General features: G+C 38.1%; 2 protein-coding genes and 1 non-coding gene across 5 annotated transcripts; 1 reads left to right on the plus strand and 2 right to left on the minus strand.

Moving 5' to 3' along the window:
* Window positions 1-2261: 2261 nt before the first annotated feature.
* trnar-acg (transfer RNA arginine (anticodon ACG)) lies at window positions 2262-2334 on the minus strand. Its single transcript has one exon. It is a non-coding gene; the product is annotated as a tRNA-Arg (tRNA).
* A 432-nt stretch (window positions 2335-2766) lies between these two features.
* On the plus strand, window positions 2767-16418 carry fanci (FA complementation group I). 2 transcript variants are annotated; one of them, XM_053478818.1, is made up of 38 exons: window positions 2767-2896; window positions 4013-4124; window positions 4552-4624; window positions 4704-4834; window positions 4995-5148; window positions 5238-5295; window positions 5764-5805; window positions 5990-6113; window positions 6531-6616; window positions 6771-6903; window positions 7074-7154; window positions 7261-7397; window positions 7658-7838; window positions 7921-8008; window positions 8129-8259; window positions 8390-8460; window positions 8738-8852; window positions 9041-9163; window positions 9332-9400; window positions 9547-9648; window positions 9851-10030; window positions 10191-10312; window positions 10557-10718; window positions 10884-11063; window positions 11245-11411; window positions 11869-11954; window positions 12176-12292; window positions 12386-12437; window positions 12683-12810; window positions 13145-13210; window positions 13332-13428; window positions 14063-14247; window positions 15173-15229; window positions 15352-15411; window positions 15509-15583; window positions 15673-15768; window positions 15914-16018; window positions 16297-16418. In XM_053478818.1, the coding sequence occupies exons 2-38, from the start codon at window positions 4032-4034 to the stop codon at window positions 16354-16356; spliced, it is 3987 nt and encodes a 1328-aa protein (XP_053334793.1). In that variant the 5' UTR covers window positions 2767-2896; window positions 4013-4031; the 3' UTR covers window positions 16357-16418. The 2 variants fall into 2 exon arrangements, with proteins under 2 accessions (XP_053334793.1, XP_053334800.1); XM_053478825.1 differs by lacking the exons at window positions 2767-2896; window positions 4013-4124; window positions 4552-4624; window positions 4704-4834; window positions 5238-5295 and having other exon boundaries at window positions 5018-5148.
* Window positions 15790-27939, minus strand: polg (polymerase (DNA directed), gamma). Of its 2 annotated transcripts, none has more exons than XM_053478837.1 (23): window positions 27826-27939; window positions 26890-27497; window positions 26535-26730; window positions 26123-26290; window positions 25630-25776; window positions 25420-25499; window positions 25137-25319; window positions 24852-25009; window positions 24531-24651; window positions 24228-24452; window positions 22910-23027; window positions 21665-21742; window positions 21422-21520; window positions 21150-21310; window positions 20978-21031; window positions 20775-20892; window positions 20040-20175; window positions 19213-19459; window positions 19006-19128; window positions 18609-18780; window positions 17978-18186; window positions 17672-17832; window positions 15790-16525 (listed from the first exon to the last, which is right to left on the minus strand). In XM_053478837.1, the coding sequence occupies exons 2-23, from the start codon at window positions 27462-27464 to the stop codon at window positions 16461-16463; spliced, it is 3594 nt and encodes a 1197-aa protein (XP_053334812.1). In that variant the 5' UTR covers window positions 27465-27497; window positions 27826-27939; the 3' UTR covers window positions 15790-16460. The 2 variants fall into 2 exon arrangements, with proteins under 2 accessions (XP_053334812.1, XP_053334819.1); XM_053478844.1 differs by having other exon boundaries at window positions 27846-27930.
* Window positions 27940-27966: the final 27 nt, after the last annotated feature.

The following is a 27966-nucleotide window of genomic DNA, read 5'->3' on the forward strand; positions in this document are numbered from 1 at the left end:
GAACATGCAAACTTCAGACACACAGACCCGAGGCGGGAATCAAACCTCCACCCTCAAGGTGCGAGGCAGTTATGCGCAGGCAGTGCAGGGCGGCACTGTTAAGTGTTTTGAAAATATCTCTAGTCGTTTTAATTAAGATCTTTTTTATTATTTTAATCTTCATGACATACATGTGAATTTATGAATTGTATAATAAATGAGACCTGAGCATCGTTTACGTAAAAACACGATTCAAATGTCCAAGGCAATACAAACAGCATATTTAGGGTATCTCTTACATTCACATCATCAGCTGACATCATTTTATTCCACAGAACGTGGCTGAGCCTTGATCTGTTCAGCTGAAGGAACCCCAGATCATAACACTGGCTCCAGAGGCTTGTAGTTCGGCCATTATGCCTCTGTACATCATGCCACCCACAATGCATGGTGGGTGCATCGCTTCATGTGCTTCTTACCCTAGCATACCCATCATTCTGGTATAGGATCAACCTAAACTTATCAAATCACATGACCCTTTTCCATTGCTCAGAGATCAAATCTTCGCGCTAGCTTGTAAATTCAACTGCTATTTTCTCTGATTAGCATCACTAACAAGTGGTTTTTCTCATATTACATGTAACACAGCTGTTTAGTCCCAATCCTGTGAGTTTTCATCACTTGGTAAAGTTGCATGATAAAAATAATTAACAGTAAAAACCATAGCTAAGTACTAAAATGTGGAAATCCTCTTAGTGTCATTATAAAACATTTGATGTTATGTTTAAACTTAAAGACTACCAAAGGGATTGGGACTAAACAGTTGTGTAGCCCTAAGAAAACCACTTATCACTCAGGCCAATTGAGAAAAAAGGCTTAAATTTGCCTTTGCTTCAAAAGAATGGTCATGTGGTCAGAGTGGTCATGTGGTCTAATAAGTCCAGATTTAATTCGTGCATCAGGGTCAGATGAGAGGTGGATAAATTGATGCACCCATCATACCTATTTCCTACCATACAAGCCTAAGGGGCAGTGTTATGACCTGGGGTTGCACCTGTTGCTCAGGTCTAGATTCAGTAACGTAAGGTACCCAAAAGAAAGTTAACAACTTAAATATACAGCATAAGCTTATCGAACTGATGCCACGGTCATAATGAATTCAAAAGGCATATCTGCATTAATGCTCGTCATTAAAGGTAAAGAGATTTTAGAAATAGGTAAAAGATTAAGGCTATCAGCTTTGATGGTATCAATGATATTATTATTTTAGATTCAAGCACATGCACATGTCTGCCTGTTTTTCTGTAGGGCAGTAATTAGTTTTTTAAATAAATTTAAGTTTATGCTAAGTTATACTTCTTTCGCCATCAGACAAATCCACTCCCTCTTTGATAATCAGAGTAAATCACTAATGAGAAATCGAAAAAGGAGATTGGATAAAGATTTTTTTGTCTTAAAATGACTTCATCATGTTAAAATCCACTTATACTATTTCAGCACTGTTATTTCAGCAGTAAAAATCTTAAGTAATTTCAGGGAAAAATATTCAGTTTTGCTTTTCTAATTAATATCTATTGGTGCAGGTGTTTGTTTACATTGCACAAGTAGCTTATTAGTAGATCCCTTTAAAGCATATAATTAATTCTGGCTAATAACTTTCGCTTTTTACTCAACATTTTGATTTCACTTATGGTGCAGGTTAAACATAAGGCAGATATCTAATTATTTAAAAAATGTCAATAAACTCTGTCCAGCGGTCGATTTAAGACGCACCCACAGTTGGACGCATGCGCAGTACGCTGTTAAAACTTGCGGTACATAATCTGCCACTAAACTGGTCATAAATTAATTACTCGACATTTTGGTTTCATTTATGGCGCAAGGTTCGGTTTTCATATTGTACGTCACATTTTTGGAGTAAGCCAGGATGAGTCGCACTGTCGTGTGTGTATTGGTATTGAGGATTGTGGAAATTTGTAAGGTGCATTGCGATATTTTAGTTTCTATGTCTTCCGCATACTTTGTGCATACACGGTTAACTATCGCGTTGATTGGATTTACTCTTTGCTGGTAGTGAAATAAAGCAATTATTTGTGAAAGGGTAACGGGTCGGATACACCTATTGATATCCAAGATGGCCTAAATCAGATTGAATGATAACGTACACGAAAGTTTTTTTCTTTTTTTTTTTATTTATATTGTATGAAATCAAATTTCGATTTGGACGAAAATTTGTTTTCATGGTAAATGCTGATGAGACATATGGTGTGAAAAAGAATCGTCGAGCCAGCCAGGAGTCGAACCTAGAATCTTCTGATCCGTAGTCAGACGCGTTATCCATTGCGCCACTGGCCCGATAGGGAACTTATATGTAATCGGGGCAGTCATATGCCTTACTGTAGCTTAGGGGCAACGGGTTAATTTGTCATCCTTTAAAAATTCGTTTTTAGCACTTATCATACAGATAAGAAGAACCCGGCTTTGCACATACTAGGACTTGTCTACTTAATCGCAGAGATATTTTCCACAAATGCAAAACGATATCATGCAAATTTGGTTTAGGGCATCTTTTATAGCAAATGGTATATTCGACAGTTTTTAAATAATTTCTATATTTTGTTAAAATATTAAACTCTATCACTGGAGGGATTATTTGTTTTCGACCGGCAATCGTACCGATGCGGGATTCGAACCTTTCCTATCGGCGGGTGCTTGTTATTCGCGGCTGGTCGGAAAAGGCGGGGCTTAAATTAACGAGCCAATGAGACAATACCGTACCCGGTTACGAAAGAGGAAGTTAAACTGTAGCTCCTCTGGCGGGAGTTTTCTACTAAAACGAAAAGAGAGGAGCTGCGCAGAAAGGAAATAGATGTTGTGGATGTGATAGGAAGAAACTAATAAGCACTCTCTAGGAAAGGTAATGCTCGTGTTACGGATCTTATAACAAATAATACACGCCTACAGTGGTGTTTGTACAGCTTTGTAGTCGTATTGTACAGTTATTCAGTGTAATAAGGAACCTCAAAATAGGTGAATAAACAAGTGAGCTAATTGGAAAATGTTCCACAGAATGCAATTATTTTACGTGGGAACGTGGTTCATGATGTCAAAGCTGAACCGCTGAAGAACACTCATTGTCATGCTCATGAAATCTGTTTGAGATTATTATTGTCTTGTCTATTATTGACATTTTGCATTATTATGTTGGAAGTAGCCATGTGAGAATAATCAAATATTGTGAGGTATTCAGGCGATGATTGTGAAATGTGCTTAGAAAACAATAAAATTTTGTGTCGAATTCTGACCCTGTGTCTCGTGCAGAACTGAGATTCATTAGACTGGGTACTGTGATGTTTTACCGCTGCAGTCTCAGTTCTCTGTTCTTGTCTGAGAGAAGTGTAACCTGACATGCTCCTTTGCAGTTGTACCCCATCCTCCTCAAGGCTTGATGTGTTCTGAGGGGACCACGAATGTACAGAGTAGTTGGCAGAATTACTGTGGCTTTTCTATTTGCTCAAATTGCCTGGCAACTGCTTTGAGAAATTACATCAACAAAACATTTTTGTCCATACATTGGATGTTTTTCTTTATAGCACCTTTTGAAGTAAACTGTAGACACTGGTGTGTGTGTGTGTGTGTGTAAATATTTTAGGAGAAATCCATAAAACAGCATGCGCAGCATCAACAGTCATGCCATGGTCAAAATCACAGAATTCACATTTTCCTTATGGTAGCGGTAAACATGTAAAGCTGGTGGTCCATTTTGCATTGCACTGTTGCCACATGTCTGACTAATTAGATGAGTGCAGATGTACAGGTGTTCCTAAAAAGTGTTTACTAAGCATACATTTACTGATACAGAGTTTGAGTAAGCAATTTAAAGTCAGTCATTATAAAGTACAGTCATTGTTGTTGAGAACGTTCATAATATGGAGATATTCATTTTTATATTTTATATTACCAGCCCACATTGACAACTTGGGGAATGATGCTAATGTACATTAATTCATCCTTTTTGTTTGTATGTTCACAGACTTTATCAGTCAACCAGTATGAAAGCTGCTGTTGACAGGATTTTGTCCTTGTCAGAGGGAGAAGGTATAAAGGAGCTCCAGCAGCACCTTGCTTCTCAGTCTCATGAACAGGTTTGTACTGTACTGAAAACTTAGAAACATGAAACTACTGGAGATGAACAGAATACTCCTGCTTATTGTCTTAGTGAAACGATTATTGTCGTAGAGGGCACTGATAAAACATTCTCCTCAAGGAGCTTTTTTTTTTTTATCCCAGTGAGCAAGTGCTGGAGACATGTGAGGCTGGATAGAAGATCGTTCCTTCTTAGCTTTAGCTTTAACTATTTAATAAAACATTGTTAAGTGAATGTTGTGAAACTAAAAACATAACAATTCTTACTATTATATATTTCTCACTAAATAGACTTGTGAATTGCATTACTTATTTTTGCATTATTGTGCCAATCAGAAAATAATTAAAAGCCACTTTTAAATTTTTTTTTTTTTAAGTGTACTGCTTTAAATGATTTAAATGTAAAACTTTCTTGTTTTTTCGCAGTTGACTACACTGATCACAAATGCTGCTCTGAAAGGAAAGGATACAGCAGCATTAATTAAAGCTATATTTCGAGGTAATTTTCATAACACCCATTATAACACATTTGCTTTTTCTCAACATCAACGAGCAATTATTTGTGTGTCTCATTTAAGGCTCACCAGTGAATAGTTCAGATGGGGCCAGTCGCAGATTGTGTGTGTATAAGCATTGTATTCCTCTCTGTGAATCGGGAGACCTGCAGACAGAGGTGGCTTCAGATATTATCGGGTTGCTAATGTTGGAGGTAAAAAAAAAAGAAAAAAAGTTGATCTAAATTCTGTTTGGTTCTTTAGTAGAATTCAATGGATATCAGAGTCTCTATTAATGTCCAAAATGTTAAAAGTGTTTGCATGTGTATGTGTTCTGTGGGGATAATTTATTTTCCTTTGCATTCTTTGTTACAGACACATGCTCTTCCTGGCCCTGCACTGGCAGCTATAGCATCCTTATATGTGGATGCAATAAAAGGGGGTGAAATGGGTAGTGGGAAATCACTAGAGCTCTTCCCTACCATCCTCACTGCCCTGGCTGCTACCGAGACTTTAGCTTATGGCAAAGGTGACGGTTTCCTCTCACACCATATCTTTGTGCTCCTTACATTTTCTGTAAACTCAGTAGTGTACTCTGTTCTGTTCCTTTGTATTTAGGAGAGTTAAGTGGAGAAGAATACAAGAAGCAGCTGATCAATAGTCTTTGTTCAAGCAGGTACCAACAAGAAATTAATGAATGGTGTAGTGGCTAGTATGTTGGTTTGGGGTTTAATCGCTCCTCCAGCAGTTCAAAAACATGCAGATTAGGTTAATTGGCATGACAGCCTTGAGGTCTCCTATGACCTTGCACACAGGTTAAGCAGTATAAAAGATGAATGAATGAAAGAAAAAAGATTGAGATATTTTATTAGAAACATATATGGACAGATCCTAATTAAGTAATTAGGCTGTATTTAATTCTAGGTGTCTAACAAAAAAAAAATACTGTAATTGGGTACAACTATAATAAAGGAACAGTAAGAAAAAGTTTATTGTGTCAGAAGAAACCTATATGATTGGCAGCTGTCATTATAATAAACTGGGAACCAGAAAAAATATTATATATGATTAGTATTTGATATATAAGTGTAAACTACATGATGGTGACAGCACAACAAAATATCATGATGTGTTTTATTTGCAGGTGGGACCCGCAGAGTGTGATTCACCTTACCACCATGTTCAGGTTAGAAAGAACCGCAGAGTGATTAAACCATGTACCGGATCTCAGCTGCGGGCATTCAATGATCCTAACATTTATAATGTTTTCTCTCACTTTGTGTACATTAATCTTTACACTGTGACACTTTTAATTTTTTGTGCATCTTTAACTAAACATGTTTTTGGAATTTTCTGTATTTCTGTCTAAGGGATGTGCCGTTGTCTTCAGAGGAGCTGCAGTTTCTGATGGAGAAGGTCCTGAGGATGTTCCTTAAGTTGGACCTGCAAGAAATCCCTCCTCTAATTTACCAGCTGCTGCTTCTGTCTGCCAAGGTCTGTTAAATTTCATATTACACGGTCACAATGTCTATACATGTGTTTGTGGGGTTATAGAGATATCCTCAGAATCTCTTAAAAAATATTAAAAGCACCTTTTATTTAGAGAACAGAGACAAACTGAAGTCCAAACTCCTACTATTTAATGTAGTGTAATGGAATCAGGAGTCATGAGGAATCAGGAATTATATACATATATATATATGTGCAATTTTACACAGAGTAATATCGTGAGCTATCAGTATGAATATAAATTTCTTATATTTGTATTTGTACTGATGGCTCACAATATAATATAATCTAAACTGGCATCAAATAGAAATTTCCTAATACATTTAGCACAGATTATCCTAATGAATACGTAACAGTGTTTACAAATTTCTACATAAAGGTGTGTGTGTGTTTCTTAAGCAGGGCTGTAAAAAGCTCCTGCTAGAAGGAATAATTAAGTACTTTCGAGAGCAGGACCTGTGCCAAAAAGAGGAGCAGAGTAAAGGAGAGTAAGTTTGACTGTTTTTATTATTTGTTCCTATGTGTTTATTGATTCATCTTGGATCTGAATTTTTGTGATGCTGTTTTTTAGTTATGTGATGAAGTTTCAGTTAAATTACTGTTATACTGATCCTGAATGCTTTAATGATGCTGTGTTATCAGGAGTAAGGACGTTGAGGTGCAAACCATCCCGCAGGACCAGCTGAGACATGTGGAAGGAACTGCTATCTTGCACATTGTATTTGCCATTCGGCTTGACCACGAGCTTGGCAGGGAGTTCCTAAAAAGCCTCAAGGTTAACATCTTTTTTAAGTTTTGCTCTCACAGTTTGAAGATTCAGACTGTCTGTACCAGAAATGTGTTCTAATCGCATAATTATACCCACAGACCTAACCCTAGGTTCCGCTCTTTTCTAGAACTATAACGGTCACATTTCCCTCTGTTTCATTGTTCTTGTTTCTGTAGGGATCCACAGGACAGCCACTGTGTCCTTTCAGTATTGCACTGCTGCTTTCTGTGGCTCGTATTCAGCGCTACGAAGAGCAAGTAGGATATATGGCAACTCCAGCAACCTTTAACACTGTATTAATACAATGGGGTTTAATCGTAAAAGGGATTTTTTTTTTACTTTGTTCTCTGATTGATTGTTTAGATGTTTGAGTTCTTGAAAGGAACAATCATTAAGAATTTCAAGGATGAGCAAGCTCAGCAAGGTTCTAAGTTTCTGCAGGATCTGCTACCCTCCTGCTCCAGTATTTCTCAGATGATTATGGAGACGGTCAGAAACAGGTCAGCATGAGCAGAGCTCTTGTCTTGTTGGTACAACAGTAAAGCAATTTATCAGTGTTGTATAGTGTTTTTTTTTTTTTTTTTTAAATTACATGTATTTTTCTGTTGAATCATTTATTAGTTCTTGTGGCTTTTACAGTCCCTGATTTATTTATTTATTTATTTTATTAAAACTGAGTTGTTCTAAATCTGGATGCATAGAAAACTTTTCTTTGGATTTGCTTTTAGCAAAAGGAAAAACGGATTTTGTCTGTCTACAGTGCATTTGGCTGGGATCATGTCACACAGAGCCTAGTGCAGTTAGGCTTCATACTTATGGACTTGTTTGGACCAAAGGCAGGACCTTTTGGGAAAAGCACTGAAATTCCCACTGCCATAGCAAAAACACCTTCCCAGCTAGCTTGCAAACTTGGTGGCCAAGTTCTTCTAGAGAGCTTCAAGGTGAAATTAGTTTTAGTTTTTCTAACAAGATTGGAATTGTGATTTAAAAATGTATTTTAAAAGCCTTTTTTTTCCACTTCAGATGCATGAACCAATCAGGGGAGAAATCCTGGAGCAAGTCTTGAATCGATTGGTTACTAAGACAGCTTCACCTGTTTCACATTTTATTGGTATTGAATTAAGCATCATATACCTCGCCCAAATGGACAAATACTAGCAATATACAGTGTGTGCCATGATTTCTATTTTATAATCGTTACAGTATTATCTATTTCTCTTTTCTGTCCCAGACCTGCTTTCCAACATTGTGACATCCGCTCCCATGATCCTCCTGGAGTCCTCCTCTAAAGTGATAGAGACCTTTGACCAGCTCTCCTTCCTACCTCTTAGCACAGTGCAGGGGCTACTCAAAGCAGTGCAGGTAAACTCTAGAGAGCAATTATGTGTGCTAGCTATTAAAACATGTAAAGTTTGACTTAGCGCCAGCATGAGTTCGCAATGTTACTTCCGAAACCTATTTTTTGACATGATCCATGATTTCTTCTGCTCAGCCACTGCTCAAGGTCAGCATGAGCTTAAAGGATGCCCTAATTTTGGTGCTGAGGAAATCTATGTTCTCCAGGTATTAATCTGATTTACACAAGCATTTTGAATGTTTCTTGGTATTTCTGGCATTTGGAATCTGATTGGAGGATATTTGTACAGTATCAATACCTCTGTATAAACAAATAAAATAAATGAATATTAAGATTTTTATAATCCTATTTATATCATTAACTACAATATAACTAATCACTGTCTGATTCTTTTATTCAATAAGGATGCTTGGTAAAATAGTCATGTATACCGTATGGCTGATATTTCAATCTTGCTCATTACTCTTCCTGCCCTCTCTGTAGCCAACTGGATGGAAGGAAGTCTGCCGTGGCTGGCTTCCTCCTGCTGCTGAAGAACTTTCGGGTCTTGGGCAGTCTGGCTTCCAGTCAGTGCAGCCAGGCATTGACTTCCAGCCAGGTAACCATCCTAACAACCATTCCGTTGCTAATGACCCACATTTGTTGATCTGATTTATTGTGTATAGTGAGTGCTTCTCACTATACACAATTATTTTTTAGTAAATCCGTATCTACTAAGTTGAGTTGAGTTTCATTATGCGCTTGGTAGATTGGTGTGAGTTGAATGGTGTGTATCGTGTTCCTTAGGTCCAGGCAGATGTCCACTCGCGCTATAATGCTGCTGCTAATGAGGCTTTCTGTCTGGAGATTCTGAGCAGCCTACGCCGCTGTCTCAGTCAGCAGGCAGACGTGCGTCTCATGCTGTACGAGGTCAGATACCTTTTTCGCTTGGTGTTCACTGGCACTCTTCTTGTTCTAACAAGCAAAATTGATTTTCATCATTTTGCTTAATTGGTAGACAGACAGACAGATAAACAAAATAAATGAAAAAACAAATTTGTATGTATGTATTTATGTATGCGTCTGTTCATTTTTTAGGGGTTCCATGATGTTCTCCGACGCAACTCACAGCTGGCAGGGTCCATCATGCAGACACTTCTGACACAGGTGGGTGGCGCTACTTTTATTTGTTAGAATAAATCAGGGCCTGTTATTTTTGTGGCTACTTGAAAGTGAAACGTTTATTTAACTAAAAAAAAATCCTTATTGAATTTTTAATTGTTAAACATCTTAAATATGTCTGTGTTCTTTAGCTGAAGCGATACTATGAGCCTGAGCAGGACCTCTTACCTCCTGTGAAGTTGGAGTCATGCATAAGTGCACAGGGAGACCAGGTTTTCCTTCAGGAGCCTCTGGTAGTAAATTAAAACTAAGAATATGAAAATGACATCTTGTGAATCTTATTTTCTTCATTGTCACCAAAAACCATTTAATATTTAATTTAAATAAAGTGTGATCCACAGAGCAGATTCAGGATAACTGATTTTACATTTTAAATTAAATTGTAAAATACTTTTTTTTTTTTTTTTTTTTTTCTTTTCTTCTTCCTGCATTCAGGCTCATTTACTCTCCTGTACCATCCACTGCTTGCTGTGGCACCAGAGCCTGCGAGACCCCTCCGGAGGTGAGAGTGATGATGAAGAGGAAGATGAGGAAGGGTTCCAGGATGAGCTCCATACGGTTCTGGAGAGTGTAACAAGACGCATGATCAAGTGTGAGCTGGAGGACTTTGAGCTGGTATGTAACAAAGAGAGTTGAAAAAGCGTCTACCGATGAGTTCTAGATACAGTACCAATGATGTATGATAGATAAATAGATGCTGCCTTAGGAGGTTTATGTTGCTGTGGTCCATGCAGACTATTTTAGCTGTGAGGCTTGTGTCATCTGTCTCTCTTAGGATAAGTCTGCTGAGTTCTCAATGACATCCAGCGTTGGGGTGAAAAACAGTATCTATGCCGTGCTGGTGATGGGAGTATATGAGGTTCTGATAGAATACAACTTCATCACAGGAAACTACAGGTAATCTGAGGTAATTCTAGGATGGCTTAGCCCTGTTAGTTTATTCTCCAGGGCCAACAAAGCCTAAGTCATTCATGAACTTTTGGAGGTAAATTGGGGATGTTGTGGATGTTATGGTTACGTATGTATGTGAACAGATTTGACCTGTCTTTGTTGTATCTAGATGTAACATTGTTTTTGGTGCACATGATGTTTAAAGGATTGTCTGTGTCTTGTGGTGTGTGTTTGCATTTGTATTGAGCAGCCAAAGTCGTTTTCAGGATGTCCTGGAGCTTTTTAATCGTTATTACAAACTGGCTGAGATCCTAAGGGAGAAGTCAGGAAAGGGCCGAACACCCTCTAGTAAAGCTCCCCGCAGTCTGCTCTCTGTGGGATTCGTATCCTCCCTGCTGACTGCTCTATTCCGGTACGTAACAGTGAGCATGTTTTTAAATATGGTTTTACCATGGATTTTAATAGGACACTTTAAAAATAATATGTGCTAAATTCTGCTTAAAATATCTAATCCCTTGATGGGATTGTGGTAGCATTCTCCTGAACAGACCAACACTGTTTATGTTCTCCTGTGCAGAGACAGTACTCAGAGTCATGAAGAGAGCTTGTCAGTGCTGCGCTCCAGTGGAGAGTTTCTTCGCTACAGTGTGAGCGTAGCCCTGCAGAAGGTTCAGCAGCTGGAGGAAACGGGCCACACTGATGGACCTGATGGCCAGAACTCGGACAAGACTTTCCGCCATCTTTGTGAAATCACCAGGTCTCTGTCCCTGCTAAACAAAAGCAGAATTTAATAATGAAAGAAAGCTTCCTGTCACCATGGCTAGCATATTTTTTGAGATTGTGATTCTGGTTATTGACCATTTAATGACTATAACTATTTTTTTTATTAGTAAGAAAGACACAAGCAGTTTAATGTCTCATCTCCTTTCCTTTCTCAGTGTGCTGATGTGGCGATACACCAACATCCCATCATCTGTTGAGGATGCTGGGAAGAAGGAGAAGAGTAACAGTGTGTCTCTGCTGTGTCTGGAGGGGTTGCTGCGGATCTTTAGCACCGTGCTACAGCAATACCCAAACAAAGTGTCTCACTTCCTGTGTTCTCTTGGTAGGTAACTTTATACAATAGAGAAAAAAATTAGTATTCAGATATATACTTCCAGTGCATGTATCCACTTCTTTAAATTTGTTTTGTGAACATTTCCCTTCTGTCAGCCAAGATCAGGCTTTTGAGACAATCATAGGCACAGACTCTCACCCATGTTTAATGGGCCAGAATTGAACCAAACTGCTGTAAACACCCAATTTTTTTGTCTCTTGTTCCCTTAAAAAAATGATTTTTTTTTATGTATCTTATTTTATATAATTTTTTTATGCTCTTGAAGTCATTCTTGATGTTTGTAAGTACAAATTTAAAAGATGTGCTAGTTTAAAGTTGATGTACTGTATGTTCTGGATATACTGGCTGAATTCTGCCTGCTTGTTATATTGTGTAATTGGGATGGACAATAATGCCGTAGTTTCTAATAACATAATTAATAGTAGTGTATGTCTGCTCATTTCAGATGTTTGCAGACAGGAGGAGGAGGAGAGTGCACCTGAAAATGCAAACTTGACAGAAAAGACTGCCTTTTACATTCGGCAATTTCAGGTAGAAAGCTTTCTTTCTGTTTGTGGCATTAATGAACCTGCAGTGTGTGCGCGCGTGTGTGTGCTGCTAAGACTTGTTTTGTATAGATAGGTAGAAAGTGAGGAAAATAAACCTGGAACATCTAGTATGTGAACTCTACCAGTCAGTTATTCTAATTAGATAGAAAATTTAAGAAAAATGTAAAGTGCCAAATTTATCTGTGTGTGAATGTGTGTGAACAGCGTGCCCTGTTCAGCCAGCTGAGTGGAGGAGAGGAGGACTTCAACAGCAGAGAGGCTCAGTTGCTGGTCAGCATCCTCGGTGTCCTGTCCCGCCTGCTGGAGTCCAGCTCTCAACAGGTTCACATTTATTAAAGTCGCTCCCACTTGTTTTCTGTCTTAATTGAATAGAGGTCCTTTAGTTGATATCGTCTATGTGCATTTCTTGCACAGTTTAATCAGATGATTACCTGGACAGTAAAAATTTGCAAGGAAACCAGCTTTGGTAAGTCTTGATCATTTCTTTGTATGTGCATGATAATTATGATGTAATATCTGTTCTTGTCTTTTACCTGCCGATGGCATGATGGAATGAACAGAATGTGTAATGTTGGTAAAAGTAGACTACTTCTAAAATCTTTATTATGTAGCTTTATAAAAATCCTAAAATTTACATGATTGTTTGAAAGGCCTATTATATCCTGTTTTGTTTATGTTGGGGTATGTTCTCTCTCTCTCTTTCTCACACAGAGGACATATCTTTCAGTAAGGGTCTACTGTCTCTGCTCTTCAATCTGTATGTCCTCTATAAAAGTCCCGTGTCTCTGCTATGGGAGCTCTGTCAGGACATTCACAGTCAGCTAGGGGACATAGACCAGGTTGGTGTTGCTCTGCCTGTTACTAACACACACGCACACACATACATAACTCATAATACCAAACAAATCTGTTCTATGCTTAAAGGGGAACTTCTGCATTTTTTAAAAAGTAATCAGTATCTACAGCATCTAAAGTGGACATATGATTGTCACAGATGAAAACAGTTTCCCGTAAACATTTATAACATGCTCAAACAACTTCCCGTTGGCTTTGATCATAACAAAGGCTTGTGCGTAGGCGTCAAGTGTACATTTGTAGGAGAAAACTCTCAATTTATGCTACATTTTACGGACTATTAATTATGAAGTCCTTTTTTTTCCCCTCTTTGTGCAGGATGTGGAGGTGGAAAAGCAGTCTCACTTTGGCATTGTAAGCATGAAGACAGCAGCCTCCACGACAGTGAGTTTTCTGAGGCTATTTCCCACAAAAAAAAAAGACGCTCTGAGATTTATTTATTTTTAATCCACCTGCTACAATCCAATATACATTAATCTGATTTATGAAATTACTCCCTGTCTAGCTTTCAGTGTTGTCCCAGGTGGGGAGGGTATTGGATGAGGTGGACTGGTTAATTGCCAAGAGAAAAGGCCAGTTGACATCTGATAGAACAACCACAGGTATGGCATTATGTTTATAGTATTAGTATAATCGTTAAAGCGTTTTATTGGTAGTAGTTATGCTATTTAGTATAAACTATTTTATGGGTAGTATTCATTGGCCTGGGTTAGCATTGAGCCTCAGACTATCAGGGTTGATGGTTTGAGTCCTGCCTTTGGATCATGTGTGCATGGAGTTTGCTGGTTCTATCAGTTCCCAGGTTTTATCAGCATGTTTTCAGCACTACATTCTGAAATGTAGTGGATGTGAATGTGATCTGTCAACCCACATTTGTGTCAAACGAAATGCACGTGGCAGAGTTTTAAGCCCACAAAAATGCAATTGATTAGGGTCATACTAACTAGTTTGTACAAGTTACAAGTAGTACATCCTTCATCCAAACATTGGTCCAAATACACCACCATAAATTGGCAGTAAAATTTTATTTTGGTTAACCTTTGCAATTAAACCACGGTTACCCACAGCACGGTGAGGAGCAATCCATACAGAACACATACCAACTACTGTCTGTTATACCACTCCTATTTAGTGTAATTAATATATACTTTACAATTGGTGTCAAACTTGGTAATGCCTTTTAATAAATGAACATAAGTAGCATTGGACTAAGCTGCGTGTATATGTGTGTGACAGGGGGCGCCTCACAGACATTAGTCCAGCAGGACTCTGTGGAAAAAGCCGTGACTCTGCAGTTGGGCACACTGCTGACCGCTCTGAATGAGCTTGTGCAAACAGCTCTGCCTCCTGGTGCCTGCACAGACGCCCTTCTGCGAGAGCTCAGCCGAACCTACGCCATTCTTACCACCCTCATCAAATACGTGAGAGCCACGCCGTGTCACCTTACATAATATTTATCAAGTTAAAGTTATTGAAAGTAGCAAATTCAGAAAATACAATAATATATATTAATAAAACATTAGATTTTAAAATATTCAAAAGAGATTGTCTGACTTTCATTACACTGTCACGCTCCCATTATGACTGTAAAATAATTGGTTGAATGCACTAAGAACTTGTACAATTTGGTAAAAACGAAATAGAAACATCTCCCTTAATGTGAAGCTGCCACACTTTTTTTTTATTATTATTATTTTTTTTTAACTTGGTAAAAAAACAGTAATGAACAGTTAATGGCGTAAAACCTCTTCATGACAATCTCTTAGTCATCAATCTACTTCAAGCATGGTGCAGACAGAAAAGACTGGATGGCTCTTCAGGCTTGTGCTATGACCATGGTAGTCGATCTGACCAGACGTACTAATAACTCGGTTCGATCTCATCGGACCTGGTGTTCATGAGAGAAAATTTGTGACGACGCAATAGACATATTGAGAACCTGACAGGGACGTGGCTAGGAAGTGAATTTAATTTTTTTTAAAAACGGCACTTTTCCCCATTTTGACACAGTTTCCGCTGCATTCTTTGATATTTCCAGTTTACTGGGAACTTCTTGGTCCTGTCACAGTGGACGCAGAATTAACAATAACAATTTACAGATCAGTTGGAGGGAAGGAACTGATATTTCACGTGGATTATAATAAAGGGACTTCTAAATCTGCACACAAGTTTTATATTAATCCTAAATTGTACAAATGGTCAGTTTAAGTATATTATGTCTCTTATTTCTCATGTAGTGTTTTTAGCTTGTGGTAAATGGTGTTTGATATTTGGTGCTGGAAACAGGAACTGGACTTCCTCATATACAATAAAACAATCAAACGTGATGCATTTTTTTTGTTGCAGTATATTCAGTTGTGTGTGGCTTATCCTGGTCAACTGCCTGCTCGTCTGGAGAAACTGGTGAGAATGCTGATTTAAGTGAAGGTTGCTGTGTGCAAGCAAACTCTAATCTTATGCATGGTCACAGACTGTTGCTTTTCCTCATGTTTACATTGTTATTGGGTTTGTGTGTATCCATAAAGGTGAAGCTCTCCGGCTCTCATCTTACACCTCAGTGCTACTCCTTTATCACATACGTACAGGTATGTACGGTTCCCTTACTTTTTTTTCTTCTTATCATGCTAGCTTTTCTTTATTCATTTATTTATCTATTTATTTTTGATGGTGATTTAATTACAGAGTGGTGAGATGAATGGAGGGGTGAATGAGAAGAAGAAAAAAAGAAAAGAAGAGGAAGCAGTTGCAGCTGCGTCTGTAAGGATTTGACTTCTCTAAATTTCTTTCTTTTTCCCAGACGTACTTGGATTTTACCTAACACTCTCTATTAAACCGTATTGCTTTAGGCTAAGGTTCTTCGTGATAGCAAACCTATACCCACTCTGATCTTCAATATTGAACAGTATGAGAAGTTTCTAATTGTTCTCTCTAAGAAGTCAAAGGTAAACTGACATATTTCTCAGCTCATATTTTTAGTAAATAAGTACCTGTTAAAGCAGAATGTGGTTATTGTAAGCAGCACATATCAAAAATTGCACTTTTTTAATAACTGTTTAATAACTCTAAATGCTTTTTAATGTCCTTTAGGTAAATCTGATGCAATATATGAAGCTAAGCACGTCTCGAGACTTTCGGATCAATACTGCCACACTGGAGGCTGCGCTACAAGAGCAGCAGCATGAAAGCCAGCAGGTTTGTTTGCATATGCACTTCTACATTTACAGATTTTTAGGCTTATTGTTAAAAGAAAGGTACGGTGATTAAGTTGGTATTACAAAATAATCAAAAGTGAGGAATGTGGAACCATCCATGATTTTTAGTTAGATGACTTAACATTTACAGGTAACGCCTATAAATACATACATACCAGAGAAGCCTTGATCTCAATTTTCAAACAAAACATTACTTCAGATACATCCAGCTGTTTCTGAACTTTCCTTAACAGTGACATTTCTTTTTTTTTTTTTTAGAATGACACTCAAGTTTCTGAAGAGAATGAGGCTCCCAAAAAGAAACGAAGAAAGCAGTGAAAAAAAAAAATAATCACAGCATTGTGGATTTTTCCTTTGGATTCTCATCACTGAGCTGTGGACTTTTACAGTGTTTTCTCCTTTTTTAAACTGGAGAGACAGGACTATCTTCCTTTGGCCAGAGACCCTTTAGTAATCTCCATAATCTGATAGATATCCAAGGCTTCACCTGTTGGGGAGGAAAATATATTCAATTTGGTTAATGTTTTTTTTCCCCCCAAAGCTTTTCTATGTATTGGTTCTTAATTATAGAGGCCGTTTGTATTAAAGACTAAATGCTCTTTATATTTGATCAACACATTTTTGTTTACAAAAAAAATTCAACTCATGCATTACATAAGCTAATATTTACAAATCTTACTTATAAATGTCTGGTTACAATTTTTTATGAATTTTAAAATGAGAAATGCTAGTGAAATGCTTTTTTTCACTTGCATATGTACCTGGTTAAAACAGGAAAAAGCACCTTTCTAGCCAAGAGTTTTGCCATTTACACTAAACATCCACTTTAATAATGCTATAAACATACAGGTGTTCCTAATAATCAGCCCATCAAATATCAGCAGCGCTTTAGGTAATGATCACATCAAAGAGCGTAAAGAGGAAAATGTGCGATCTCTGTGACTTTGATCATTGCATGGATGGTGGTACCAAAAAGATCTAGTTTAAATATTTCAGGAACTGCTGCTCTTTTGGGAATTTCAGGGGCACAGACTCACTAAATCTGGACTATAGGATTAGCAGTTTATGAAATGCTCAACCTTTCTTGTAACAATATCCATCTAAAGATCAGGCTTTTTACTTTATTCTGATCATTGATGTGAATTTTAACCTGTATCTGCATGATTGTTGAATGTTAAAAATTAAAATATTGTCACATACACCATCATTCACAGTATGAGATGCAGTGAAATGTTTATATGACTTTCCATGATCTTAAAAAAGATTAGATACAATTTAATACAATTCAACCAAAAGCTAAATATTTTAGTTAAGGTAAAATTAAAGACTAGGTTAAAAAAAAAAAATAATAATAATACTAAAAAAAATATATATATATATATATATATATATATATATATAAAAAAAATCCAAGATAATCAAAATAGAAATCTATAAAATGATGAACAGAATTTACAAAATAAAAGTTTAAACTGTGAAGTGTAAAAATACGAAAGCAGCACTATGATTGAAACATGGAATCTGAAATGTCCTAAAGCGCAAGATCACATTCAAATTATGTGCAAACAAGAAATGTGCAACATCATGATGTTCCTACTAAAGTGAATGCTCAGTGTTTATATGATAATTCTACCTTGTGCTAGTCCAAATCTGCGCTCCAATCCGGTAGGATTAGATGGAGTTACGCAGTCCATAATGACCTCTTTCCTTAAGCACTTGTCAATATCTACAGCACTGAAGAAAGCCACAGACTGAGGGAGATCATTCATGCCCAGTTTATAGGCAAACATACATCTGTGGAGACATGGCAAGTAGTTAAGACCATATACATGCTTGCATTACATAAACAAGAGTCTTATGCAACATGCATGAAACTCTAGTTGTAAGAACCAGATACCAAACTAAAGTTAAGGTTAATGTGAATAAGCCTTGTACTAACCGGGTAAGCAGGTTGGTGATCTGTAGTGCGAGTGCTGCTCTGTAGCAGTCCTCACGCTTTACCAAGTAGCGCACCTCATCATGAATGCTGATACAGAAGCGCCCATCTATGTCATACTCCTCCATCAACCACTTCATGGCCACCAGCATCAGGTGAAGGTAGTCCACTGCTGAACTCTGCACCACCCAGTTCACCCTGCTGGTAATGAACTGAAAAAAACGTATATTAATCATTCTATTTATAATCAGGTCCATAAGTATTTGGACAAAGCTGTAAATTTTGGATTTTTTATTAGATTAGATCCATCTATTTGCTATAAGAAGTGTATTAATAAGAAAAGGTATTTGTATGTATTTATAAAATGTTTTAGAGTTTACTTATAATGTTTCAAAGGTATTTTCTCTCATTTTCCCATTAGATCAATAAAATGTGATCTTATCTTACACCTTACACCCTAAAACCTTTTTACTCATCATGGTGTAGGATTAGGGTTAGTATGCCCCATCAAAAGGCTCCAAAAATGATAAAAATAGTGAACCTGCTTCTAGTATCAGAATGAGGTTAATATTGAACAGCCAACTCTATTAACTGGTAAAGGGCTTTGAGGTTTGTGGTTTAGAAATTCCAATACCTCGTCTTTGACAACAGCTGGCTCCAGGGCCCGGGAGATTCTGCAACCTAGTACAGGAGTAGCTGGCTGCTTTGAGTGAGCGATGCTTTCAAGCTTGTTAAACATCTCAGATTCAGTACCTCCGTTCCACACACGTCGTCCAAATATATCCCACTTCTTTTTATTCCGAGATCTTATAAAAAAAAAAATAAAAAAACAAAGGAATTAAAGCTACAAATCAAATTTTCTAGATATGAAAGTTGCTTTGATGGTAAGCAACTACAATCCATCCAAAATCCAAAAAAATTCTACATCAAATCAGAAATAAAGCTCAAATTCTACATTCTGTACTTAAGTAAGAATTAGTAAGCCATTAAACCATATTCACAAAGCTCAAGAATAGGGCCAGTGATCTCACCTCTGGCCCAAAAGTTTTGAAATCCGCCATAACTCCTCTCTGGACACAGTCCCATCTTCATCCCTCTTCACATCCACACCTAGTTCCTTAATTAGCCATTCCCCCTCCTCTGAGAGGTGATACCTGTTTTAAATGAATAATTCCATTTTTAGTTAAACATGTCATTATTACGACTGCTTTAAATAGTCGAGGCTCAAGCTGTTCTACCTGCGCAGTCCTTTGGTGAGAGCATACATCCGCCGTGCTTTGTCGGCTGCCTCAGTTTGGCTGAGTCGATGGTTGAACTGCATGAGTAGGCGCTCGGCAAACGGCTGGCCAGCACCGTAGATGCGGCCATAGTTAAATACTTTAGCGTGCTCCCGGCTGATGCCTACAGCTTCTGCAGTGCGGCTGTGCAGGTCTGTGCCCTGATTCTTTTTCCCCTGCAAGGTCATCCATCCAAACGCTGTGCTGCCTAAAGGTCACAAATCAGGCACTAAGACCTTAATGTGTTTAAATATACAACATGATGCTAAAATAATACAGCTATTTTTTGTGTTCCTTCAGTAATATGATAGTGTATGTTAATGAAACAGGTGGAAAGTTATACAGTATATGGCAATTTATCCACTGAGATTTTCAAGTATAAATGTATATGGTATGAGCACATGCACATTTTCTGCCAGACATTTTTTGGTGTGAAGAAAAATGAAAATCACTGCATTTTGGTGGTTTACTGAAAAAAAAAAAATATTATTAATAATAATAATGTTTGAAAAGAATTGTGTTTCCTTAATAAGACCGGTGCCCTAAAGTAAAAAAAAGTTATTTTAAAAAATTAAATTTATTTCAAATGTAATATACCATTAGAAATAATACCTTGTGTAAAAAAATAAACAAAAAATGCTTACCTGGCCAATCCAATTCTGACAATAATAGTATTTCATATTGATAAACTGCTGAATTAAACACTTGGGCTTGGATATTGGACCTGTATATCATCTTTGACTCTAATGGAACTGGAAACGTAAATCAATAAAAGAATCTAATCTCACCGTGCATGCCAGCAAAGTGAGAATCTCCTAGCACAGCTGCAATCCACAATTCCTGCGAGTCAACATCTGACCCCACCAGGTGATAACCAGGCGGCACCTGCACCATAGCTTTCAGCTCACTGCCTACACGATCCCGCTGCGAAGAGACGGAAACATAAGCTTTCGACGGATCATTCTTAAAAAGTCTCAGTGAAAGCAGCATTTCTCTGTTAATCTTTCTTCAGTGTATTGTAGCTGACTTTGAGTAAGGACATGTTAATGTTGCAGTGTAGACATCCCGGTCTAAACTCTAGACATCCTTGATGTGGTTATTCAAGGACTCTGAAAGCCCCAGGGAACTTAAAATGGTGATTGCTTTGTAATTAGACTCATATTAATTTTGGGGTCATACAATATGCATGCAAAAGTATGAATAATTTGTCGTTCCACGCTCTACATTTATTCCGACACAATTTCCTCCTTTTTGATGCAAGGTCAATGAGACTAGTGAAGAAAACATGCCACTTTGGAAGCCTATACTACAGTTAAAACTTTGGGTGAATAAATTTTTATTATTCCCACTTAGTCCCACTTTATTAAAGCAGCACCAACACAAGTTGAGGGTTGTGTTCATGGGGTAAAAAAAAAGGACACTGTACGTATATATACATATACGTCAGTCTGCACTGGAAATCTAACAAGGGTTTGCTTATATCTTCTAACAATGTTGGTGTAACACGATTGTCCCTTCCTCACCCTTGCATTACTGGCAGTAAGCCAGGTTGGCTCCACAGCTCTGCGTGTAACTGTCCCAGCAGTAATAACCTGCGGTAAAATGGCACCATATTGTTCCTCCTCGCTGTAGTCATCATGTCTGTGTAGGTTAGGAGTGCTTTTAGAGATGCAGCCACAATATAACTACTGAACTAAGTAAAAAAAAAAAATTAATCCTGACATACTTTATAACAGTGCGAGGAAGTTCACCCCTCCGTAGCCAGACAACCATCTGAGAACTACGCAGACAGACAAGAAAATCAATACCAAGAATACACAATAGTCTAAGTCGATAAGATCTGCCATTCCAAGGGGAATTTCACAAGACTGTTACTGGCAGAGCACTCAAAATTGTACCTGATGCGTTTGTGGGCGTTTCTCCAAAATGAGATCATTTTGTTGATCTCCAGTGCATGAGCTGCATTGGTTCCTCCTCTGCCTGCCTGAAGGGTTCCATCCTCCATTTTAGGTAAAAAATCTTTGGAGAACGGGCTGCCCACGTTATTCTCGTTTCCGTCCTGAAAAATAAGATCATTGTCAAGGTCACACTCAGCAGGGATATACATCCACAACAATGTTTTTTTTTTTCTTTAAAGAATGAAATCTGGAAAAGGGGTATCACATGTCACCTTATGAGGTAGCTTAAAGAACCAGCATCCAGGGATGTTGACATCATTGTAAGGTCCATTGCCATGATGATAGGGACACTCATGAGCTGAGCCCATAATCTGTGGTAAACATAAACAGGGGGAAACATTTACTCTTTTATTGACTATTTAAAATATGAATACATTTTTATTTAGACTCTCCTTTTCATGACTTTAACAACTTAATTGAGTTAAATCATGTCAGTGCTATAAATGGAAACCGACCTTGATCTTTTTGGCTCGCGCTGTTCGGGGCACCGCCTCATCTTCAGACGTGACCTCGAGCCGGCTCAACTCCTCCACCTAGAGGACACACACCCACACACAGCTATATTACAAAGTATACCATGGTGCCTTGTTTACGAGGAGTGACAGTTATCAATGATTTAAATCACTTGGATAAGCAATAACCTTCATAGAAATACTTTAATAAAAATGTCAGTAAAAAAAACTTCCGCTTGAAGGCATCTCAAGCACACAACTTTGGTTTTATCCAAACTTGGATCTAGAAACTTTTTATGATGTTTCCTCAGTCATCTTATTATGGGAATTATGGGAAGCCATTAGGGTCAGACTAAGTCATAAGATTAATTTGCATTAAAAATAGTAATGCGATAAATTTTCTAAATGGATTACATGTGTTAATGCATTAATATTAATATTATATATATATTATATTATATACTTGTTACTTTTTATCAGCATACTGTAAATGCCTAAAGTATGTTAAGCTTTGATGTTAAGTAGTTCTATAAACTTTGTACTTAATTTTGAAATACCCAACACGTGACGTTTACCTTAATAAAACCTTAATAAAATAATAATGATGTAAACTAATGCATGTGATAAAGTCTGTAGTTGGCTTAGTGTCTAAAAAGCACAGGTTCTATTCAATAATTAGTTTATTTATCATTGTTAAACCTTGTTTAAGGCTTTTAAGGAAAAGCAGTGGAAAAACTTGAGTGCAATAAATGGTTAATGGTTGAGTGGTTCAAAAAAAAAAAAAAGAAATTGTTTGAGAATTGTGATCTTGATTCCCATGGAGAGAAATTGTGATTTATTTTTTAGCAAACATTGTGTAGCCCTTCTGCTAATGGAAGCCTGAAAACTATCCCTGGACACTTGGGGTCTGGGTCAGAGTACACCCTTGATGAAGTGTCCACACAAACAGATCGAGGGCGGGAGACAAACTCTGCTTTATACTATATCTCCTGGTAGTGTTTCTTAAAGTTAATAAATATTTTGATAAATGCAAGCAGAATTTGGAAAGATGTTCAATGCTACATCAAATTTTAACGTACGTGTAAACGAAGGCTCAGGGCCATGGCTTCCCTGAATGCAAATTTTGGAGCTGCAGACTGTGGCCCGTCATGAAAATAAAATACTTAAATTCATATAATATCTTATTATCATACTATTCATATTATTATTCAAACACAGCTCATGTAAAAATCGAAATCTGGTTCTTACTGTTTGCCACACACTGGTGTCAGTCAGCATAAGATCATCTGAAGGCAGACTGTCCAGACACTGGGGCTGTTCCTTCCCTTTCCGTTCACAGTATTCTTTATAGATGTTCTCAATCGCCCTAGAGATGACAAGAACCAAAACAAAAAATATATATATAGCTTTTACATTTAAATTCCATAAAACTAAAAAGTAATTACATTGCAAACACAATGCTTGGCAAAAACGAAAATGTCGCACAATCCAAGACTTAATATTTTGATTATGGTATACAGTGTAAGGATTGTTCCATCAGTTAAGGAAAAAAAGCCCATTGATGTGATAACCTTGTCATTCAGTACATTTAGGTCATTAACTGAATTAATTTCATAGCAACATAATGTTGCTAAGCCTAGACCTGAACAACTGAAGCAACTCCAGATCATAACACTGTCTCCAGGGCCTTGTACAGTGGGCACTATGCATGATGAGTGCAACGCTGATGCACCAGTCACTCCGTTATAGGGTCAATCTGCACTCATCAGACTGCATGACCATTTTCCATTGCTCCAAAGGCCAAACTTCATAATCCTTAGCACATTTACTGTAAGCCTTTTTTCCTTATTAGTCTTACTAACAAGTGGTTTTCTTATGGCCACACTGCTGTTTAATCCCAATCCCAAGAGTTCCTATCACATTGTGCATATGGATTTGCTCTTACTTTCACTATTAAACAGAGCTGCAATTTATAATTGTTTAAGTCATCTCCATTCATACTTATTTTCTGGCCACATTTCTTCCATGAAGTTGAAGGTTCAGGATAGTTTTAACTCAATTAATCCTTAACTGTTTTCTTTTCTTGATGCATGCCAGTAATTTGACCCTTCTGAAATAGTGACTTTCTATGTAATTTATTCAGCTTTAATGTATTAAAGCTGAATAAATCGTATTTAACAAAGTAATTTTATTACATATGGAAATAATTTTAGCACTAAAAACTTCAAGAAATGTCATTATTCTACTACTAACAGCAAATGTTGTTGTTAGTCTTCGGCTGCCCCCGGCAAGGGGTCGCCACAGCGGAATATCCAGTCCGCACAACAACTTGGCACAGGTTTTACGCTGGATGCCCTTCTTGACGCAACCCTCCCAGTTTATCCGGGCTTGGGACCGGCACTGCATCCAGTGGCTGGGGGGTTTGGGAACTGGCTGGGAATGGAACCCCGGCCTTCCGCATGGGAGGTGAAACACCTACCACTGAGCCACCAGTGCCCTTACTACAAACAGCAAATATGCCCATAAAAAAAAAAAAACTATGTCTAAAGCAAGATTAAGATTATACCTGTAAGGACATATAGGTCCCTCAATATCTTCGATGGTCTCCAGGTTGTCTCTGCGTCCTGGAACAAGGTAGCCCCAGCCATGTTTCTCTGTGTAATGCAAAGGAAAACCGTCCCAGGTCAGGCCCATCAGCTTGGGTGTCACCCTCATTTGCAAACTGATCAGAGTGGCTCCCGGAGACCAGTCCTCCTCCTCAGACATTCTCACACACAGCTTTCGGTACCAGCTAATAAACAAAAATATCAACAGAGGGAAGGGAAATAGCAAGAACAAGTTTAGTGAATGTGTTTATTCAGATACTCACCCTGGGTGGGCAGGCATGTGCTGTCTCCTCTTCGGCAGGCAGCTCACTGTACCCTTTAGCCGCTCCACCAGCTCTCTGCTGGGGTCCTTCGTCCCTTCCTCTTCCTCTGGAGGTCCGGGATCTGCAGAAATTCATAACATCAGGTAATCATGTGCTTTTCAGAAAATAGTATGAAAAATGACTACAGCACAATAGTATCAGTGTTATTAAAGTACTCTTCATATAGAATCACGTTAACATTAACAAAAGAAAAATTTTCGAGTGTTATATAATACAGTGTTTTATCGTTTGTATATATCGTTCTTCATAGCTGTGTCCTACCCTCATCCCAATTTTTCTCCAGGTTGCGAGACGCAGATGCTGCTGCTGCTTTTTCGGCTTCCTGCTTTGCCTTCTTGCTCTTGCTCAGAGTCATTTTCTTCTGCTTAAACTCCTGAACATCCCACTCTAAGTCCCAAAGCCAAGGGTCCTCCTTGTACCTTAGATTACAAGTTATTTAGTTTAGCTAATAACAACAGTTATGTAGACATGTACACATCCCGTTCTTGTACGTTAAATGAAAACTTTTCGGGAAAAACTTATCGAAAGCATAAAGATGGGCAGTACCTCTTGTCCTGCAGTAACTGACAGGCGTCATCTGCAAGAATCATCAAAGATTTTTTCATCTCCCTTTGAAGCTCCTCATACGTGTCCTGGGCATCTTCTAAATACCGGTTCCAGCTGTGATTGACAGGCAAGTAGCAAACACCCATTTCCAGCATGCCTGCAAAAGTCACTGGATGAGGACACCTACAGAAATATATGAACAATAGGATGATTACTTAGTTGAACTCTGACAGTTGGTCCAGGTTGAAAGAAATATGCAGTGTACGTATGTAAAATATCATACCTTTCCATGAAGAGGGACAACTGTCGGATAAACACCTCATAGGTAGCCAGTACATCCATAGCACAATACTGCATCAGCTCCTTCAGGCAGAGAAATAAACATAAATCATCACAACAGCAACGATTATTACTTTTTATTAGCATTCTATAGCATGTTGGTGAATCCATATTAATAATGCTGGCTGCATATAGAATGTGACTGTTCCTTTACCTGGAAATTGCTCCTAATGTCACTCATGCTGCCCTTCACAAAAATATTCCTGGCCTCCTTTTCCAGAGGATCACCACCAACATAAAGAGCATGGACATCAGCCAGGTTATTTATACTGCTTATATTGACCCAGTCCCAAGATCCGATCTAGAAAACAGCAATTTAAAACACATACAAGATAAATTATGTCAAATTGTTATCTGATATATTTAAAGCATTTTCTTCTGAATCACGGATTTTTAAATATGAAATATAATATACAACAGATGCTTTCTGAAAACATAAAATGTTAATGTGAAATACAATTATGTTTCATGGGTGTCTAAAATAAATATGTAAATAAATAAATGATTACTATAATAAATCATTTCAGCATAGTAAATCATTTAACATAAGACATCATTTTAGCAATTGTTGTTCAGTTGCAGAATATAGTAACAGGGCTGACACAAGCAAAATTAAATCAGTACAAAGTGTTTGAATGTTCACAGACCATGGGGCCCTCAGGGCGGCGTCTAAGCTTCTTTATGTGCTGCTTGACTTCTTGAAGTCCTTGTTTCTTGCCATACCTGCTGGCCATCCAGAGGGTTCGCTGAAAACCTGTCAGTCCAGAGATAGCCATGTGGAGGCTCAGTGTATCCAGAAAACGCATCTTGGAGCCCTGATCAGGAGCAACAGTATAAACTATATTATTTCTTAATGCATATTAATAAATCAGTTAAATCCTGCATAGATTATAATTGTAACTCAAGTATGTACAATATGCCCCATGGATGCATGCCAAATTGATCAATCAAGAATAGACTGATAAAGCTGTGATTTTTTTTTTTTATCTAAGTGTGAAGCACTTTGTGGCAATTGTTGCCCCAAATAAGGTTGAAGTCTAAGTGATTAAAAACAAGTACCTTTAAGAGGTATTGCTCTTTAATATGTGCCCGGTCAAAGCTGACATTGTGCCCCACTACAAGTCTCTCCTGCCATTCTCCGCCTGGAGGCTTGCTGGAGGTGGCTGCAGTCTCGAGAGGGATTAGGTCTGCTAGTGTTAGGTGACTGGACCAGCTGTACCTCTCCTCAATCAGCCTTTTACTGCACCATGAGTACCTATGGCATCCATTATCAGTTAAAAGACAATTGTTTAGCGAATACCTTATATTGCACTTCCAAGCAAAATTAATTTAAAAAACTATATTATTTATTTATTTATTTATAGTTTTACAGACATATGTAATATGTTTTCCATGATTAAAGTCTACATCTCACCAAGCGTTTGGAGAAACGGCCACTGCCAGCGTTGGACAGTGGCCCTCAGCCATGCAGATTTCCACGTCAAACACTAGAGCTTTCTCCTCTGGAAATGCCACCTTCGTATGTTCTCCATTCGCTAAGTACTTCACCCAGCCCACTTCCCAAGCCCACGTCTGGGGCATATCAGGTAGCTGTGCTTGCTGGAGCTGGCCGGCAGCCTCCAAATAAGGCAGGCTCTGCTTTTGTGCAAGTTTACAAAAGTGATCATCAATGTTTTGGCCATACAAATTTGGTAACTTCAGTTCCACATCACTTAACACTGATGCCTCCTTTCCCCAAAGGTTATGCTTCTTCAAATGGTTGATGCTTCTCTCTGTGTCCTGACTTGAGTAATCTACATTTAAGGAGCGAAAAATCTGTTCATGCAGGTTCCTGGAGAGCATCTGGATGTTGAGGGGGTTCATACGGGTCTGGGTTGATGGCTCCTGTACTTTGGGTTCACCTGCAGCTGAACACCTTCGCCTCGGCAGGGCAGCTGAGAGGCATCGCCACCTCCGCCACCTCCTCTGAGGGTACACCAGACGAAGCATCTTGTCTCAGTATGATTCAGGATGTTTCATATTCTGCATAAGTCAAAAAAGACACAGATCTAAATATAAATGCATGTGTTTAAAATGATAAAAGTAAATCCAGAAAGTGTACTGCTTTGGAATGTTACTAAAACCCATCAACTTTATTTGTAAAGCAGCAACCCAAGGGGAACAGTTACCAAAAGGAAACAATGTGAACATCAACTGGCTCATACTGACTAGAACCATTAACAGAACATGCTTCTCAAGAACATGTGATGCGCTCACACTTCAGAATGCAGCGAGTTTACGTTTGTTCACACACAACTAGATAAGTCAATATATACATACATATGAATCAAAACATCCATGCGTTTCTCACCAGATTGTTTGTAACCGTACCAGACTCTGGTCGTGGTCAACATTAACCCCAGGATCATGAACATCACAAAACACCGAACAAGAAGCCATTTTTGCCTGACGCTAAACATGCACTGTTTTTTATACAGCGACACCACATGGC

This window comes from Clarias gariepinus, chromosome 2, assembly GCF_024256425.1.
Source record: "Clarias gariepinus isolate MV-2021 ecotype Netherlands chromosome 2, CGAR_prim_01v2, whole genome shotgun sequence".
NCBI lineage: Eukaryota > Metazoa > Chordata > Actinopteri > Siluriformes > Clariidae > Clarias > Clarias gariepinus.